General features: G+C 42.5%; 1 protein-coding gene across 1 annotated transcript in view; it reads right to left on the reverse strand.

Annotated features, from left to right (window-relative positions):
- Positions 1-2,698: 2,698 nt before the first annotated feature.
- The window catches only part of LOC122989626 (ephrin-A2-like), a 100,756-nt gene continuing 82,352 nt past the window's right edge, over positions 2,699-21,102 (reverse strand). The window contains exons 2-4 of the mRNA XM_044362632.1: positions 11,084-11,376; positions 5,536-5,601; positions 2,699-3,172 (exon numbers count right to left, since the gene is read on the reverse strand). Of these exons, the coding sequence (XP_044218567.1) occupies positions 3,042-3,172; positions 5,536-5,601; positions 11,084-11,376 (490 nt within the window). The 3' untranslated portion in view covers positions 2,699-3,041. The remainder of the gene's footprint in view (positions 3,173-5,535; positions 5,602-11,083; positions 11,377-21,102) is intronic.

The raw sequence follows: 21,102 nt of genomic DNA on the forward strand, positions 1-21,102 counted from the left end.
ATCACTGGGAACGTCTGAAACCGATATCAGTAAAAACATTGTTCTATAAAAACCTTCAGAGTCTCTTTAAAGCATCAAACTTCTGTTTCATGTCTTTATAAACTGAATCTGTGTTTTTTAGAAGAATCAGCGTAAAGAATCAAAGATCAATAATAATCATTAACATCGTTTCACTGATAATGAAAATAATCATAAAGGTGCAGCTCTACATCAGTCAAAGTTACATTAAAGTGAAACTATGAGCTGAACCTTGTTCACGTCTGTTTCCTCAAACTGATCCACAAAATGATTTTGTTTGATAGTTTTAACATCCGTCCAATCAGGCGGCGGCGCTGCAGACTGTAAAGACGTCTGAGGCCAATCTGGGATCATATAAATAAAATCTGACTTGATGAACAGTTGAAGTTGATGTCTGAGTGTTAAATGTGTTGCAACGATTAATCAATTAGTCCATCAACAGAGAAATTAATCGCCAACTATTTTGATAATCGAATAATTATTTTAATAATTTTTAAGTAAAAAACGTTTCATCTTCTAAAAAGTGATTTGATGCTTTTCTTCCATCACGTCTGTTGATCAGACAGAACAAAACGTTTGAAGACGTCAACTAATCTGCAGATTAATCGATAATGAAAATAATTAATTATCAATTAATATCGTGTCACTGCTGTGGCTGATATCTGTGACTGTGATCATCGGATCAGATGGAGGTTTTACAAACTGCTGCAGCAGAACAGAGCAGCCGACTGCAGCCGACTGCAGCCGACTGCAGCTCAGACTGCAGCTCAGACTGCAGCCGACTGCAGCTCCGACTGCAGCCTACTGCAGCTCAGACTGCAGCTCAGACTGCAGCCTACTGCAGCTCAGACTGCAGCTCAGACTGCAGCCGACTGCAGCTCAGACTGCAGCTCAGACTGCAGCTCCGACTGCAGCTCCGACTGCAGCCTACTGCAGCTCAGACTGCAGCTCAGACTGCAGCCTACTGCAGCTCAGACTGCAGCCTACTGCAGCTCAGACTGCAGCTCAGACTGCAGCTCCGACTGCAGCTCAGACTGCAGCCTACTGCAGCTCAGACTGCAGCTCAGACTGCAGCTCCGACTGCAGCTCAGACTGCAGCCTACTGCAGCTCAGACTGCAGCTCCGACTGCAGCCTACTGCAGCTCAGACTGCAGCCGACTGCAGCCGACTGCAGCTCCGACTGCAGCTCAGACTGCAGCTCCGACTGCAGCTCAGACTGCAGCCGACTGCAGCTCTGACTGCAGCTCAGACTGCAGCTCCGACTGCAGCTCCGACTGCAGCCGACTGCAGCCGACTGCAGCTCCGACTGCAGCCGACTGCAGCTCAGACTGCAGCTCAGACTGCAGCTCAGACTGCAGCTCAGACTGCAGCCTACTGCAGCCGACTGCAGCTCAGACTGCAGCCGACTGCAGCTCAGACTGCAGCTCAGACTGCAGCTCAGGCTGCAGCTCAGACTGCAGCTCAGGCTGCAGCCGACTGCAGCTCAGACTGCAGCCGACTGCAGCCGACTGCAGCTCCGACTGCAGCTCAGACTGCAGCCTACTGCAGCTCAGACTGCAGCTCAGACTGCAGCCTACTGCAGCTCAGACTGCAGCCTACTGCAGCTCAGACTGCAGCTCAGACTGCAGCTCCGACTGCAGCTCAGACTGCAGCCTACTGCAGCTCAGACTGCAGCTCAGACTGCAGCCTACTGCAGCTCAGACTGCAGCCGACTGCAGCCGACTGCAGCTCCGACTGCAGCTCAGACTGCAGCTCCGACTGCAGCTCAGACTGCAGCCGACTGCAGCTCCGACTGCAGCCGACTGCAGCCGACTGCAGCTCAGACTGCAGCCGACTGCAGCTCAGACTGCAGCTCAGACTGCAGCTCAGGCTGCAGCTCCGACTGCAGCTCAGACTGCAGCCGACTGCAGCCGACTGCAGCCGACTGCAGCCGACTGCAGCTCAGACTGCAGCCGACTGCAGCTCAGACTGCAGCTCAGACTGCAGCTCAGGCTGCAGCTCAGACTGCAGCTCAGGCTGCAGCTCAGACTGCAGCTCAGGCTGCAGCTCAGACTGCAGCCGACTGCAGCTCAGACTGCAGCCGACTGCAGCCGACTGCAGCTCCGACTGCAGCTCAGACTGCAGCCTACTGCAGCTCAGACTGCAGCCTACTGCAGCTCAGACTGCAGCTCAGACTGCAGCTCAGACTGCAGCTCCGACTGCAGCTCAGACTGCAGCCTACTGCAGCTCAGACTGCAGCCTACTGCAGCTCAGACTGCAGCTCAGACTGCAGCCTACTGCAGCTCAGACTGCAGCCTACTGCAGCTCAGACTGCAGCTCAGACTGCAGCTCCGACTGCAGCTCAGACTGCAGCCTACTGCAGCTCAGACTGCAGCTCAGACTGCAGCCTACTGCAGCTCAGACTGCAGCCGACTGCAGCCGACTGCAGCTCCGACTGCAGCTCAGACTGCAGCTCCGACTGCAGCTCAGACTGCAGCCGACTGCAGCTCCGACTGCAGCTCAGACTGCAGCTCCGACTGCAGCTCAGACTGCAGCCGACTGCAGCCGACTGCAGCTCCGACTGCAGCCGACTGCAGCTCAGACTGCAGCTCAGACTGCAGCTCAGACTGCAGCCGACTGCAGCCGACTGCAGCTCAGACTGCAGCCGACTGCAGCTCAGGCTGCAGCTCAGACTGCAGCTCAGGCTGCAGCTCAGACTGCAGCTCAGGCTGCAGCTGATCAGCTGATCAGTGTATGAATTGTTTCCTCTCAGGTTAACGTCACCTGTGGAAATAATGACTAACATGGAGTCAGAGTGGATCTGTGACTGAGACAACAGAAACATCCAGCACAGAGCAGAAGCTCCTCCCACCAGTGACCTCAGCCTCCTGTGATTGGCTGAGCTGCTGAGCGGCGGGAGGGCAGAGGTCAGAGGTCAGGGAAGAGGAGCTGGATTTGTTTCCTGCCTCAGGTTGGTTGTTTCTCCTCAGAGGAAGACGACGAAGGCGGAGGAAGAAGAAGAAGAAGAGGAGGAGGAGGAGGTGCTATGAGGAAGCGAGGAGGAGGGCGAGCAACATGGTGGCCAGCAGGGAGAGGTGGGGCAGAGCGCCGCCGCCGCAGCCGCCGGTGGTGTCGTCTGTCAGGAAGGGCTCCGGAGACTCGTACACAGAGTCGTCTGAGAGACGCAGAGGAGACACAGGTTAAACATCACAAACTCATTTATTATGTGGAGGATTTGGCTCCTCCCCCTGCTGAGTGACATCACAGCGGACCTGCAGTCAGGTCCGACTGTCGGGCTCAGTGATTGGCTGAGTTCACAGCTTCAGTTTTGTTAACGGTCTGTAAAAAGGCAACTTAAAGATCTTCTACGGAGTCCTCTGAGGGTCATAAAGATAAAACCCTGTCAGGTTTCATTCATGGACACGACGACACTTTATATTCACTGAATGAATCTGAGGATAAAAACATCAAAGACCACATGAGAGTTCAGCTGAGACGCACTGAGCCAAACGTGTTCAGGAAGCATTTAAAGACAACTGTGTTAATCAATCCACATATAACGCACGACCAGCGAGGTCGCAGCCATTAGCCAGTTAGCAAGCTAAGCTACTAGCAAGAAAGCAGCTAAAAAGTTATGGATATTCAAGACACTGTGGAAGTAGCAGCTCCCTGGATGGCTGCCATCTTGTTTTTGTTGTTGTTTTTTAGGAGGATGTGGTTCGGGTTACTGGACCCTCAGAGGGTCCTCGCTGCACAGAGCGATCAGACATGTTAACAGCAGGTGAAATCACATCCAGATGGATGTTAAAGGGACTCTGACTCACCTTTATGTCTTTGATGCTTTTATCTAGAATCTGACAGGATTACACTTATTTACATGATGATGGTGAAAGTGGTAATAACTGCTGTTGCTGTCATATACATATATATACACACATATATTCATTATTAATGTGATTTTACTTCCTCTTTCTAAATGCATTTAAATATTTAACTGTTGTTTGTTATCTGTTTTTGAACTTGTGAAGCACTTAAAGCTGCATTGTGTGAATGAAAGCTGCTGTATAAATACATTTATTATTAATAATAAATCAGACACTGTGAATGAATCAGTTATTAATGTTGTGTAAACTCTGTGTGTTCAGATAATCCTCCTGCAGATCCAACAAACTGTTTTCAGACTTTACATCCTGTTAGTGAGACGTGTTAAAGCTCCTTTCAGATAAACTGTTTAACGCCTTCAGTCTGTCAGCTGCGAGCTTTCACACTTCCTCTGCTTCTAACTGACATTTACAGTTTTATGATGGAGGAAGAATTCAGCAGCAAGTCACAGATGTTCCTCCTACTGAGGACGCACTAATAAACTGGAAGAAATGTCTTCAACTCATAAACAGCTTGTTTCAGCCCCGTTTGATGCTACTTTCTACATGTCAGAGGGAAATATTGTACTTTCTACTCCACTACATTTATTTGACAGCTTTAGTTACTTTTCAGATGAAGATTTGACACAATGGATAATATAACAAGCTTTTAAAATACAACACATTGTTAAAGATGAAACCAGTGGTTTCCAACCTTTTTGTCTTTTGACGTCTTACAAAAAGCAGTGTGTAGTCGGGGTCACATTTCACATGTCTATGAGTTGTTAACAGCTCCACCAAATAGTGATTTTTCCCTCTAAACTTCTCACATGCTTTCATTTCAATAAATGTTCAAATGATCCAATATTTCAGCAAAAATCAAAGATTAGAGAAAAATCTGAAAACTGAAAACAGATTTGTGTATCAGAACTTTGTTTTTTCTTCTTTCCTCTCCCATTAATCATCTCACCACCCCTCAGATTTATCTGCTGACCCTTTGGAGGGGCCCGACCCCTAGGTTGGGAACCACTGGACTAAACTAGCTAACTGTATATAAAGTAGTGTAAACTAGCTCCACCTCCAGCAGCTACAACAGTAACATGCTGCTCTAACACTGATGCTTCACTATTAATAATCTAATGATGTCATATATAATAATATATCAGTCAGAGGGACCAAACCACTACTTTTACTGCAATACTTTAACTACATCAAGCTCATAATACTTATGTACTTTTACTGCAATACTTTAACTACATCAAGCTCATAATACTTATGTACTTTTACTGCAATACTTTAACTACATCAAGCTCATAATACTTATGTACTTTTACTGCAATACTTTAACTACATCAAGCTCATAATACTTATGTACTTTTACTGCAATACTTTAACTACATCAAGCTCATAATACTTATGTACTTTTACTGCAATACTTTAACTACATCAAGCTCATAATACTTATGTACTTTTACTGCAATACTTTAACTACATCAAGCTCATAATACTTATGTACTTTTACTGCAGTAAAGGATCTGAGTTCTTCCATCACTGACTGAATCAGACATGGATCAAAGATGGATGTGATTAGTTTTGGTATCAATGAATTGGTTTAGATTTGGATTGTGAACGGGGAGAGGAGCTCTGAGAGGACAAGAGGAAGAGGAGAAAAACTTACTGGTTGGTTTGACGTAAACTTTGAGCTTCAGACAGGGTTTCCCAGCCAGGTTTGGATGTGGAGACGCTGCAGAGGACAGACAGACGGTCAGTAACACAGATCAATGACATAAACAGCTGACGGTAATATCAACAGTACTGATGTATGTTCAGGCTCTACTGACAATACGAGTTAACAGTAAAAGTAAAGTTAGGCTTTGTTGTCGGCTTCCAACTCATTTAAAGGAAGAGAGAGAGCAGCAGTGGTGGAGCGAGCTAGAGAGTGAATGGAGATATAAAATGTAAATTCTTTCTGGAAACCGTTATAACTGCCTCTGAACATCAGCAGCACATCGACCTGACAGGCACCAACAGATGGAGCATCAACCTGGCTGACAATAACGGACTCTGTTATTGAACTTATTTCTGTTTATGGTCACAGGTCAGAGGTCACTAAACGGGACAGACACCAAATTCAGACTCTCCGTCCAACAGAAAACTCCAAATAAATACGATCTAGCATTTAAATGTTATCATCACTCCATAACAAAGCCCCCACCTACAGAAGCCCCGACAGAGGCCAGCAGCAGATTACCTGACCTCTGACCTCTGACCTCTGACCTCTGTGGTGACCGATCCAAAGCCCCCCCCACCCCCCTCCTTAGTTATTTGCAAACATCAAAACTGAACTTTAAAAGATTTCAGATACAAAATGTTTTCTCTGCAGAGATAATTATGATCATTATTATTATTATAATTTATCAAAGAAAAAGGTTCAGTTTGTGGTCATCAGAGCTGCATCCTGCCTCTTCATACTGAAACAGCTTCGCCGCTTTAGAAGAAGAAAGTCGAATTTGTCCCGTGCGTGATTTTGGGGAAATTAAAATGAGTGTGATTCTGTTTTTCTACTCATAAACTGGTAATTTATTTGGTGAATGCAGTATCGTCTTGTACTGGAAAGAGTTGGATGATAATTTTGGATGTTGCTTTTTGTTATTATTAATCTTTTTGTGTGTTTTGTGGATTCGGTGTGATTCCTTTGGATCCATTTGTGAGAAGCACAGCTGGAAGGTGTTTGTGTCTTATATTCCCATGAAGGATGACAACATTCATTCATTCACTATAATGCACCTGCTGTTCCATGAAACTGTTCATAGAAAAAGTTTTTAATATGCAACATAAAAGCATCACTTCCTGTAGATTTGTGAATCACTGAGGGGTCAAATATGCCCCCCCCCTCCCCCGGTCTGTTCCTCCAGCTCTGCAGCCACCCAGCAGGGACACAGCAGGGTGGAAAACAAGCTCACCTTCAGCTTCTCTCTATGGACGCTGGATCTGAATCTGAATCAAAGTAAATCACAAATAGCATATTTACCATCTACCAGTAGTCACACTCCTTAAGAGTAAATGAACATAACCCACATTCATACGCATCATATTCTGCTCAGAGTGATTGATTGCATCTCATTTCCTTGCTGAGCAGAGGTTGAGAGATGTGAAGGCAGTATACATGTACTGGTTGAGACGCCCGTTATCCTTAATTAGATTCATCATTGAAAATGGTGACTCACATATGTAGGTTGATCCGAACATTGTCAAAATGTTTGTAGTGAGTCTTTTACAGTTTAGATACTGATGGACAGAGTGTGTCTCTCCTCAGGACACTGTTGGTCTGCTAATGTGCCCTCGTCGATCGCAGGCTGCCTTTGCTTCTGCTCAGCTCCCAGAGACAGCGACAGCAAACAGGTTGCGGACAAACAGCAGCTCGTGTGCTGAAGTCGTCTGCCAGACTTTTCAGTAATAATATCATTGTTGACAGCACACTCTTAATTGTAGGACTATCATGCAGTTCTTCCCTCTGTGCCAGCCAGGAACAGGTCCAAGTTTACCTGAAAAGCGTCCCCACCTTGGAGTTACAGGTTAAGTTGGTTCAGATGATTGGTGATGTCACACAGAAATGTGACATGGACCATGGACTTGTGGTCTTGCATGAACATAGACAGCTCCTTCGATGTGTTTGATTCTCTCTGCAGTGCACAGAATCACGGTCGACCCTCCAACGCTGCAGTCGGTCTCCCGTTGGGTCTCCTGCCCCTGTAGCAACATTTTGAAATGCTGGTACTGCAGGCTTGAAGTTGTGCGAATGTGATTCACAATTTTGATGACTGTGTCCATCGTTGCTCTCATTTCACTGGACAGTTTGGCAAATAACACAGTCTGATGAATGATGCAGTGTAGCAAGATGACTGTCAGGTGTTCTGCTATAAGACATGATGCAAAGCCCGTCATAGATGACCCAACGTCAGCTACAAGGGGGCTGATTTAACCCAGGTCCAGAAAAGTCTTTTAAAAGAAACCTGTCACAGCACTAGACACGCTCTCACCTCAGTATCATCTGTTGACTCTTAAAGGTAATCCACAGATCAGTTCAGGGCTGTCCAAGTGCAAATTTCCAGCCTCTGTGCTGTTAAATCTTTCACACGGTTGATGATGTCATCTTTGTTCTTGTCTCCTGCAAACAACTCCTCCACCATTCCCAACGTGCACACTTTCACAAGTTCAGCATCCACCAATGGCTCGCGCTCTTTAGTTAGTTCCCAAGTTACACATAGTCGAAGCCACCGTGGCTTTCTCAGCAGCTGTCAGGATCGTTGATGTAGCAGAATAAGATGACTTCACAGTCGTAATCTTCTCTTTTCCTGCGGTGCTGCCGAGCAGAAACACTGAACTGAAGCATGTTGCATGTTTTGACTCATGATGGCGCCTGATATTAGCAACCTTTTGTTCCCTATTGTCATTTGGCAAATTAAACACAGTGCTTTAGGGTTGGTATGAGGTGGCAAATTCATTTGTCCATTTTTCATCGAATTGCCTGTTTTCATTGTCAACCTCTTGACGTTTGCTGTCGAGACTCATCTTTGCCAAGAGACAAATTCAGCAGCAGCAGCACAGAGGTCACGTGTTTGTGAACTTCTGCACAGATCGCTGATATGCAACTTCCCACGTAACAGCCGAGGGACATTATTGATCATTTACTAATTGGTATGAAAAAAAAATCCCAGTGTGAATCAGTTTATTTTCATTGTGGTTGGCTGGAACAATACTGCGTGAGTTGAGCATCACTGTTTTAAGGGGTACATGACTTAATTTACACATTCATTTGCAGTATTTGACAAAGCCATTAACGATGTGTTTAAGGTGTTATTAGGGTTCAGGAGTGTAGGATTAAGTCTCTGCATGTTTGGAAGGCAGACAGTACCAGCCTCAAACAACAGACCAGCTCCTTCTTCAACCCCCCAGGGATGCTGGCCAATAATATATGACTGAGAGTCCCAAACTCCTCACTGACCATCTAAACATGCTGCAAACAGAGAGGAGGAACCCCCATCTCCTGCAAGTTCACCAGACCAGACCACTGACCCAAACCACCTTTGATCCTTCAAGCTACAAGAGCCAATCACACCCCAGTATGAACTGATGGTACCATTTGGATAAACAACCCCCACCGTTGGTTATCATAACTCACCTCTAAGAGCCAATCAGAGACGAGCTGCCACCAACTTTAATCCCACTGTGAACTGATTTTCAGGACTTGAATAACCAACACAAGAACTGATCACTGGACGAACCAGCATAAGTCACCACCAACAACAACAACAACAACAACAACAAGGAGAACTTCCTGCACAACATACGATGCCCCAGTGACACACACACACACACAAACTCTAAAATGTAGACTTATCTAAGGTTAATACTCTATGTTGATGTGTGTGTGTAAATCATGTGTGTCATTATGCTTTAATTAGACTTTTATTCCTCTGACTTTAGGCCTAGAAATGAACCACAAACATAATTCCATCATCCTTGATAACATTAACATCATGTTTAGTTCCATTCTGCTTGTTTCACTATCAGAACACTAAACCTACTATCAAAGATGCAAAATTAGGAATCATGCAATTGTTAAATTGTTAATAGTTTTATTAATGGAGTAACCATATTCAGGAACTGAACCTGCCTGTCTATGAACGGGGGGGGGGGACTGACTCTGCTCCCCCAGAACTCTGCAACCCCTGGGATCTGCCAGGATGCACCTTCTGGGCGGACAGACTGAAACTTTCAAACAGTGTCTTATCTGAGGCTCCTGGATGGTTTTTCTTGCTTTTGTCTTTGTCTTCTTGTTTTCTGCCACGCCGATGGAAAGTTTGCATTTTGCTCATCTGCAGATGTGATTCAGAACAACAGGAGGTGAAACCTGAGAATCTAAACTGGGAGCTTCAGCTTCTCATCCAGCACATCTCCATTCCCCGCCCCCGGGAGCAAGCAAGTCATCTACAAAACCTTCATCAACTTGCTTAAACTCCTGTGTTTTCATAATATGTAACTTCAATTATTGTCAATTCAGAACTAAGCTGTTGATTTGACTCGCTGATTCACAGGTAACAGTCATCTCACCTGTTCATCATGTCCCTCATACCGACTACACAACAGATAACTCTCCATCATTCATTCCAGTCGTTCACAAGTCATCGCCTCGCACCAGTTTCCCTTTCCCTCATGTGTCAGTCACTTAACCTCAAAAGCAAAATCATAATTAAAAGGGACGTATGATGTTTTTTCAGACATATATATAACATCACAATGTCAGATGTTCATGTTAAAAGTGGCCGACGTGTCAAATAACGAGGTAAATGTATGTAGCAGTAATTAATCCCTGTGAGCAGAAAGCAGCAGCTCTGCTCTGAACGCTCCGTCTCCAACAGTTTTTTCTACTTTCGGCCCGAGCTGACGTCAGTTGGTGACAGATTTCTTTATATGGACATCTGCTACGTGCACAGCGTGTGAGTTCGCTGCTCCGCTCTGAGAGTAGTTACGCCGAGCCATGACGCCATTACACATATAACTAATATGAGTTATGTTGCTGGACAAATAATTTCATATTTGAGTTGTGCATATTAATAATTCCCCCATAAAATCATAAAGATGTTTAAGTGCACAGATCACTACAGGAGGTTTAGTTCACGTTTGGGCTGTGAAATATTTTCAGCTGATAATTAATGATAATTCAAGGAATTCTTCAGAATTCAGTTTAAACAGATTTTAGTTAAATGAATGTTTTCATTAATATATTGTAAAATACTGACTGGTTTTCTGTGGGGAAGAACGGCTGCAACTTCTCAGAGAAGTTATAGGATGTGGTAGTACTCAGTGTGGTACTCAGTAGTACTCAGTGTGGTACTCAGTAGTACTCAGTGTGGTACTCAGTAGTACCCAGTGTGCAGTACTCACAGATGTAGTAGTACTCAGTGTGTAGTACTCACAGATGTAGTAGTACTCACAGATGTAGTAGTACTCAGTGTGGTACTCACAGATGTAGTAGTACTCAGTGTGTAGTACTCACAGATGTAGTAGTACTCACAGATGTAGTAGTGCTCAGTGTGTAGTACTCACAGATGTAGTAGTACTCAGTGTGGTACTCAGTAGTACTCAGTGTGGTACTCACAGATGTAGTAGTGCTCAGTGTGTAGTACTCACAGATGTAGTAGTGCTCAGTGTGTAGTACTCACAGATGTAGTAGTACTCATGTCCCGGCCTGAACTCGAAGCCCAGGCTGAAGGGCGTGAACAGCTGGAACTTCTCTGAGAACTTGAGCGGGCCGTTGGGGCTCTGTGGCCGGTTGCACTCCCAGCGTTTGAAGCCCTTCCTGCGGTGGTCGCAGGTCGTGTAGCCATCGTAGTTCACCATAAACAGCACATAGTGCTCCATACGCTCGGCCGACTCCGCCCCCTCGTAGTGCGGACAGTAGATATCCAGGTAGTCGTTGATCGCCACCTCCACCGTGTATTCGCCCCGAAAGAACCTGAGGAAGAAGAGGAAACACTTCCTGTCACTTCCTGTTTAATTTACAGATGCATTTATGTGCACTGCAGCTGATTTTACTACGTCAGTAGTTTCAGTTCTTGTGCCACATATACTGTATATATACATATAGAATACACCAACATATACTGTATATATACATATAGAATACACCAACATATACTGTATATATACATATATAATACACCAACATGTACTGTATATATACATATATAATACACCAACATATACTGTATATATACATATATAATACACCAACATGTACTGTATATATACATATAGAATACACCAACATATACTGTATATATACATATATAATACACTAACATGTACTGTATATATACATATAGAATACACCAACATATACTGTATATATACATATATAATACACCAACATGTACTGTATATATACATATATAATACACCAACATATACTGTATATATACATATATAATACACTAACATGTACTGTATATATACATATAGAATACACCAACATATACTGTATATATACATATATAATACACTAACATGTACTGTATATATACATATAGAATACACCAACATATACTGTATATATACATATACAATACACTAACATATACTGTATATATACATATAGAATACACCAACATATACTGTATATATACATATATAATACACTAACATGTACTGTATATATAAATATAGAATACACTAACATATACTGTATATATAAATATAGAATACACCAACATATACTGTATATATACATATAGAATACACCAACATGTACTGTATATATACATATATAATACACCAACATGTACTGTATATATACATATATAATACACCAACATGTACTGTATATATACATATATAATACACCAACATGTACTGTATATATACATATATAATACACCAACATGTACTGTATATATACATATATAATACACCAACATGTACTGTATATATACATATATAATACACCAACATATACTGTATATATACATATATAATACACCAACATGTACTGTATATATACATATATAATACACCAACATATACTGTATATATAAATATAGAATACACCAACATATACTGTATATATACATCCTCCATGAAGGCAAAAGTTAGACACGGAGTTCCACAAGGTTCTGTACTTGGACCAATTCTATTCACCTTATATATGCTTCCTTTAGGTAATATTATTAGGAAACACTCCATAAATGTTCATTGTTATGCAGATGATACCCAATTATATTTATCAATGAAGCCTGATGAAACCAATCAGTTAAACAAACTCCAAACATGCCTTAACGACATAAAGACCTGGATGACCTGCAATTTTCTACTATTAAACTCAGATAAAACTGAGGTTATTGTGTTTGGCCCTAAACACCTTAGAAACACATTATCTAATGATAAAGCTACTCTGGATGGCATTACCCTGGCCTCCAGCACCACCGTAAGGAATCTGGGAGTTATCTTTGATCAGGATATGTCCTTTAACTCCCACATAAATCAAATCTCAAGGACTGCCTTTTTTCACTTACGTAATATCACAAAAATCACATCCTGTCCCTAAAAGATGCAGAAAAACTAGTTCACACATTTGTTACTTCTAGGCTGGATTATTTCAATTCCTTATTATCAGGCTGCTCTAACAAGTCTCTAAAGACTCTCCAGCTGGTCCAGAATGCAGCTGCACGTGTTCTGACTAAAACTAGAAAAAGAGACCACATTTCTCCCATTTTAGCTTCGCTGCATTGGCTTCCTGTAAAATCTAGAATAGAATTTAAAATCCTTCTCCTAACTTACAAAGCCCTTAATGGTCAGACACCATCATATCTTGAAGAGCTCATAGTACTGTATTATCCCACTAGAACACTGCGCTCCCAGTATGCAGCTTACTGGTGGTTCCTACAGTCTTTAAAAGTAGAATGGGAGGCAGAGCCTTCAGCTATCAGGCTCCTCTCCTGTGGAACCATCTTCCAGATTGGGTCCGGGGTGCAGACACCCTCTCTATGTTTAAGAGTAGGCTTCAAACTTTCCTTTTTGATAAAGCTTATAGTTAGGGCCGACCAGGCTCACCTTGGATCAGCCCTTAGTTATGCTGCTATAGGCCTAGACTGCTGGGGGACTTCCCATGATGCACTGAGCTCCTCTCTCCTCCTCCTCCTCCTCTCCATCTGTATGCATTCATGTAACATCAATGCATGTCAATAACTTTGCTTCTTCCCCGGAGTTTTTTGTGCTTTCTCATCTCACAGGAACCCCTGGGTTCTGGACCGAACCTTCACGGTCCTTCACAGTCCTGATGGCATCCTTCCCTGGCTGTTGATACTTATACTTATTGTTGTTGTTGTTGTTATGATTGTTGTTCTCCTGTCCCCCCTCCCCCTTTCCCTCTCTCTTTCTCTCTCTCAACCCAACCGGTCAAAGCAGATGGCCGCCCACCAAGAGCCGGGTTCTGCTTGAGGTTTCTACCCGTTAAAGGGGAGTTTTTCCTTCCCGCTGTCGCCAAGTGCTGCTCATGGGGGAATTGTTGGGTCTCTGTAAATTAAAGAGTACGGTCTTGACCTGCTCTATGTGAAAAGTGCCTTGAGATGACTTCTGTTGTGATATGGCGCTATATAAATAAAAATTGATTGATTGATTGATTGATATATACAGTATATGTTGATGTATTATTAGAAGAGAGATGGCAGCTGTTTACTGCTGACACAAACATCTGGCAGCTGTTTACTACTGACACAAACATCTGGCAGCTGTTTACTGCTTACAGAAACATCTGGCAGCTGTTTACTGCTGACACAAACATCTGGCAGCTGTTTACTACTGACACAAACATCTGGCAGCTGTTTACTACTGACACAAACATCTGGCAGCTGTTTACTGCTTACAGAAACATCTGGCAGCTGTTTACTGCTTACAGAAACATCTGGCAGCTGTTTACTGCTTACAGAAACATCTGGCAGCTGTTTACTACTGACACAAACATCTGGCAGCTGTTTACTACTGACACAAACATCTGGCAGCTGTTTACTACTGACACAAACATCTGGCAGCTGTTTACTGCTTACAGAAACATCTGGCAGCTGTTTACTGCTTACAGAAACATCTGGCAGCTGTTTACTACTGACACAAACATCTGGCAGCTGTTTACTGCTTACAGAAACATCTGGCAGCTGTTTACTACTGACACAAACATCTGGCAGCTGTTTACTGCTTACAGAAACATCTGGCAGCTGTTTACTACTGACACAAACATCTGGCAGCTGTTTACTGCTTACAGAAACATCTGGCAGCTGTTTACTGCTGACACAAACATCTGGCAGCTGTTTACTACTGACACAAACATCTGGCAGCTGTTTACTGCTGACACAAACATCTGGCAGCTGTTTACTACTGACACAAACATCTGGCAGCTGTTTACTACTGACACAAACATCTGGCAGCTGTTTACTGCTTACAGAAACATCTGGCAGCTGTTTACTACTGACACAAACATCTGGCAGCTGTTTACTGCTGACACAAACATCTGGCAGCTGTTTACTGCTGACACAAACATCTTCCAGCTGTTTACTACTGACACAAACATCTGGCAGCTATTTACTGCTGACACAAACATCTTCCAGCTGTTTACTACTGACACAAACATCTGGCAGCTGTTTACTGCTGACACAAACATCTGGCAGCTGTTTACTACTGACACAAACATCTGGCAGCTGTTTACTGCTGACACAAACATCTGGCAGCTGTTTACTACTGACACAAACATCTAGCAGCTGTTTACTACTGACAAACATCTGGCAGCTGTTTACTGCTGACACAAACATCTGGCAGCTGTTTACTACTGACACAAACATCTGGCAGCTGTTTACTGCTGACACAAACATCTGGCAGCTGTTTACTGCTGACACAAACATCTGGCAGCTGTTTACTACTGACACAAACATCTGGCAGCTGTTTACTACTGACAAACATCTGGCAGCTGTTTACTACTGACACAAACATCTGGCAGCTGTTTACTACTGACACAAACATCTGGCAGCTGTTTACTACTGACAAACATCTGGCAGCTGTTTACTGCTTACAGAAACATCTGGCAGCTGTTTACTACTGACACAAACATCTGGCAGCTGTTTACTGCTTACAGAAACATCTGGCAGCTGTTTACTACTGACACAAACATCTGGCAGCTGTTTACTGCTTACAGAAACATCTGGCAGCTGTTTACTACTGACACAAACATCTGGCAGCTGTTTACTGCTTACAGAAACATCTGGCAGCTGTTTACTACTGACACAAACATCTGGCAGCTGTTTACTGCTGACACAAACATCTGGCAGCTGTTTACTACTGACACAAACATCTGGCAGCTGTTTACTGCTGACACAAACATCTGGCAGCTGTTTACTACTGACACAAACATCTGGCAGCTGTTTACTACTGACACAAACATCTGGCAGCTGTTTACTGCTTACAGAAACATCTGGCAGCTGTTTACTACTGACACAAACATCTGGCAGCTGTTTACTGCTGACACAAACATCTGGCAGCTGTTTACTGCTGACACAAACATCTTCCAGCTGTTTACTACTGACACAAACATCTGGCAGCTGTTTACTGCTGACACAAACATCTTCCAGCTGTTTACTACTGACACAAACATCTGGCAGCTGTTTACTACTGACACAAACATCTGGCAGCTGTTTACTGCTGACACAAACATCTGGCAGCTGTTTACTACTGACACAAACATCTAGCAGCTGTTTACTGCTGACACAAACATCTGGCAGCTGTTTACTACTGACACAAACATCTGGCAGCTGTTTACTGCTGACACAAACATCTGGCAGCTGTTTACTACTGACACAAACATCTGGCAGCTGTTTACTGCTGACACAAACATCTGGCAGCTGTTTACTGCTGACACAAACATCTGGCAGCTGTTTACTACTGACAAACATCTGGCAGCTGTTTACTACTGACACAAACATCTGGCAGCTGTTTACTACTGACAAACATCTGGCAGCTGTTTACTACTGACACAAACATCTGGCAGCTGTTTACTACTGACACAAACATCTGGCAGCTGTTTACTACTGACAAACATCTGGCAGCTGTTTACTGCTGACACAAACATCTGGCAGCTGTTTACTACTGACACAAACATCTGGCAGCTGTTTACTACTGACACAAACATCTGGCAGCTGTTTACTACTGACAAACATCTGGCAGCTGTTTACTGCTGACACAAACATCTGGCAGCTGTTTACTACTGACACAAACATCTGGCAGCTGTTTACTACTGACACAAACATCTGGCAGCTGTTTACTGCTGACACAAACATCTGGCAGCTGTTTACTGCTGACACAAACATCTGGCAGCTGTTTACTACTGACAAACATCTGGCAGCTGTTTACTACTGACACAAACATCTGGCAGCTGTTTACTACTGACACAAACATCTGGCAGCTGTTTACTACTGACACAAACATCTGGCAATGAAAAGCCTCTCAGCAACCTGGTTGCCATGGTGATGGTAACATGTGATAGTGATATAATAATATGATGAACAGAATATAAATTTCAGTTTGTTTTCATCATTAAACGTTAAATTAAAACATTTTGATTCTCAGTCAGACGTGTTTCTGCTCGGTTCAGGACTCGAACGCCGACATTTGTTGTCTCTTTCATAAAGTTTTCACACATCACTGAGTGAAGTTTAGAGGACAGATTCTCTTCACTGCTCTCAGCAGCAGCAGGTTTTAGTATTTCAACAGTAACAACACCTCCGTCTGTAGTGACACCCGGGACACGTTGTTGTACAGTTCAACTCCAGGGAGACAAAGACAGAAACACTAATGAGGCTAGAACACACACACACACACACACACACACACACACACACACCCCACACACACACACACACACAGCTGGTATCACCCCACTCGCCTGGGAGTAACTGGAGGGGAAAGTAAGCGCTCCCTCTGCAGCAGGTGACTCTCTTGTGATGTAATGAAGCCTGAAGATTAAGAAGAATTGTGGATACAAAATGTTTTTGTTTTCTTCGTCTTGTAGCCGCCGTTACGCTGTGATGTGATTCTGTTTGTTTGTCTTCAGCGTGTTTGTTTGTGTTTGTTTGTACATATGTGAACACATCAGATCTTTCAGTCTTTTATAAAATTGTAAATGTGCAAACAAATAAAAAATATATTTTTATATATATATTTATCTTTGGAATGACGAATAAAGTTTGAAGTTGAAACTTAAAATGATAAAAACGTTTCTGCCTGTTTGAAAAGAGCTTTAAAGAGTTAAAAGTAGTTTTACCAGCTTGATGTTTAAACCTCTCCATGCTGCCGACTGTTCCTTCTACTTTCTAAAGATTTCAAGCTCAGTCCTCCTGATATCAGCTCTCATCTCCTTTTAAATGTTTTCTTGTGGAAAAGTTGGAGATTGTTGTGCTGAGTCAGGACTTTAGAGATGCACTGAAGCATCAGCAGAAGGATTTATAGAGGACGTGTCAGACAGACTGATGTGCAGGTGTGTTGTCAGCCCTCATGTGCAGCAGGCAGCAGTTGAGTTCAACCACGAGCCAGTTTGTCAGGATTTATTGTTATTTATTGTTATTTATATGTTATTTTTCCCATCATGCAGTGAGGGATTACAGCTCACTCATTTGACTAAAAGTGATTCAAACATGAAATATGTTGTCTGTGAGACTGTAGACGTACGTTATCAACACTCGATAAACAGCCGCAGCTTCTATGGTGGCATTACTGTGTAACATATTACAGTAATATTATAATAATATTATAGGGATTACAGTTGAAACTCAGTAATCAGATTACAGTTACTAATCCCACTAAGACGCCGTTACTTTTACACTTGAGGGCGGCGTGTTCACTGTCTGACTGGATTAATGGGGGGTTGACATCACTGTGGTCAGCTGACAGACGGAGAAATTATTCTTCTTCACATGTTGTGTGTTGCTAGCTGGCGTGCTAACGTTAGCCACAGGTACGCCTTCATGCAGCGGTCACCTGACGTTGGTTTAGTTCAGAGTTCAGGTGTGTGACTCGTGCAGCTGAGGCTATGCTAATGCTAACACTAACGCTAGCTGCTGATTGGTCAGTAAATCCTTCCTGTCTGCTTGGGGCTACATATTTGTGCTGGAGGGCCAGATTTGGCCGACGGGCCGCTGTTTGCTCACCACTGCTCTAGTGTGATTGTTCTGCTATGAATGAGTGGATCAGTATAAAAACTTCTCAACCAACCAGACTGAACTGCACAGAGAATCAAACTCCAACATGCAACACAACATGTTATTATATATCTTCACATCCTGAGAGAAATGACTAACATCTGTAACATCATCATAAACTGTGACAGAACGTGAGTCTGAAGATAAAGACAGGAAGTGACGAGTCTCCTCACAGCTGTTGACAGACAGAAAGACAGAGCTGCCAGTAGCAGCGCAGCAGTGCAGCAGACGCAGCAGACGCAGCAGTACAGCGACGCGCTTCCTGTGTATCTCAGGCGCAACACGCACTGAAAAGTTTGCAGCTAAACTCCTGAAATTGTGGAGAATGAATATTGGAATTATAATCTTGCTGTATAGATCATCATAACGCACCGCGCTGCACATATAATGACACCAAAACCAGCAGCGGCGTCCTCTGACCAGGCCGAGGAAGACGTCCCACAGAGAGATGACGTGAAACCAGAACTTCCAGGTTCTGGTCCAGAAGTAAGACAACATTAAAAATCTCATTAACACGTGTAACTCTGCTAATCATATATTTAGATATAGTATAGATATACAGATAGATAGATAGTATCCACATGTTAATGAACAAATCATCAAAAACATTGATGAGGTTCAATATTTAGGTTTAACTTTGATTCCAACGTGACTTTTGAAACTTAAATAATAAAACATGGTTAAATTTAGACATATTAGGAACTCGTTAACAAAAACATGTTTGCATGCTCTGATTTTTCACATCTTCTTCTTGTGTATCCTGCTGGTCTCAGACCAGTAAGACTGGGCTGAAACCAGCAGAGATTCTTTTTAAACAAGCCTTAAAAGTTTGATTGTTTGATTGCAACATGATGTCCAGATACAGTCTCCTCCAGAACCTCTGGATCTGCTCTAAACTCTGCAGCAGAACCACAACACAACCATCAAACACTGGAATTTTCCTCCAGCTGAGTTTAAAACCTGCACAGACTTTCATTCATTTTCCAGTGATTGAGATTTTAAATTGTAATGAATGGTAATTGTGTAGTTGTGCTGGTATTTATATGTAGCTTTGTTTATAGAGTTGTTAGTGTGATACTATGAGACTATGTAATGGTGTTGCATGTAAATCTATTATTATTATTATTATTATTATTATTATTATTATTATCTGGTGATCATTCTGTGGACCTGCAGATGGAAATGAGCTAATCTGGCATAAATCATCTCTTCTTGTTTTTTTAAGCGTGGTCCTTGTTTAATAAAGACTAACAATAATAATAATAATAGTAATAATAATAATAAAAGATAAGGATAGGAGTTTTCTGAAGAAACATCAAAAACAAAAACATAAACTCCGCCTCCGAAGCTTCCTGCCAGTATCAAAACAAAAGTATGGAGCAGCTACTTTTGGCACTAATGGGCCTCCATACTTCACATGTGAAAGATTTAAAACACTGAGTTTGTTTCTGAGTTGCTGAATCACAGCGCTGATTGTTCCTGATGACCTGAACGCAACATCAGAGCGGCTGCAGAGCAACTTCCTGTCCTCTCGCCGCCCTCGCTCTGCTTTAACACCATTAGCAAAGTGCAGGCTAATTCAGTTAGCCGCAGGATCGAGTTACACTAACAGCTCGGAGAACTCTGTCCCCTCGGCCTTCACATCATCACTCATCGCTCTAATGGGCTTCATCATCATCATCATCATCATCATCATCATCCTTCAGGGAGAGAACAGATGGATCAGACGCTAAATGCTGCAGAGTCTGTGTGAAACATTTCAACACAGATATTATAATATTCATCTGTTAAAACACAACAATCCCCAATTTAACCAATAACTTGATGTAATAAACTCCAGAACAGACAGAACTGACAGGTTTCCTCTTTACTAACAATACATATCAAATAATCAGCCTGTGGATTATTTCCAGAAAGTAAATAAAAGGACAGATAAATAATAATAATGTTGATGTTTATGTTTAGATGATGTTTGGTTTATGTTTATGTTTATGTTGACGTTGACATTGACGTTTATGTTGATGTTTATATTTATGTCTATGTTGTTAGTTACTGTGTCTCAATAATTCCATGAGGGAGGGGTCACGTTAATGACTAGACACAAAAACAAAACTTCATTCATTCATACATTCATTCATACATTCATTCATTCATACATTCATTCATACATTCATTCATTCATACATTCATACATTCATTCATACATTCATTCATACATACATTCATTCATACATTCATTCATACATTCATTCATTCATTCATTCATTCATACATACATTCATTCATTCATTCATTCATACATTCATTCATTCATTCATTCATACATTCATTCATTCATACATTCATACATTCATTCATACATACATTCATTCATTCATTCATACATTCATTCATTCATTCATACATTCATACATTCATTCATTCATACATTCATACATTCATTCTTACAT

This window comes from Thunnus albacares, chromosome 9 (genome assembly GCF_914725855.1).
Source record: "Thunnus albacares chromosome 9, fThuAlb1.1, whole genome shotgun sequence".
NCBI classification, from domain to species: domain Eukaryota; kingdom Metazoa; phylum Chordata; class Actinopteri; order Scombriformes; family Scombridae; genus Thunnus; species Thunnus albacares.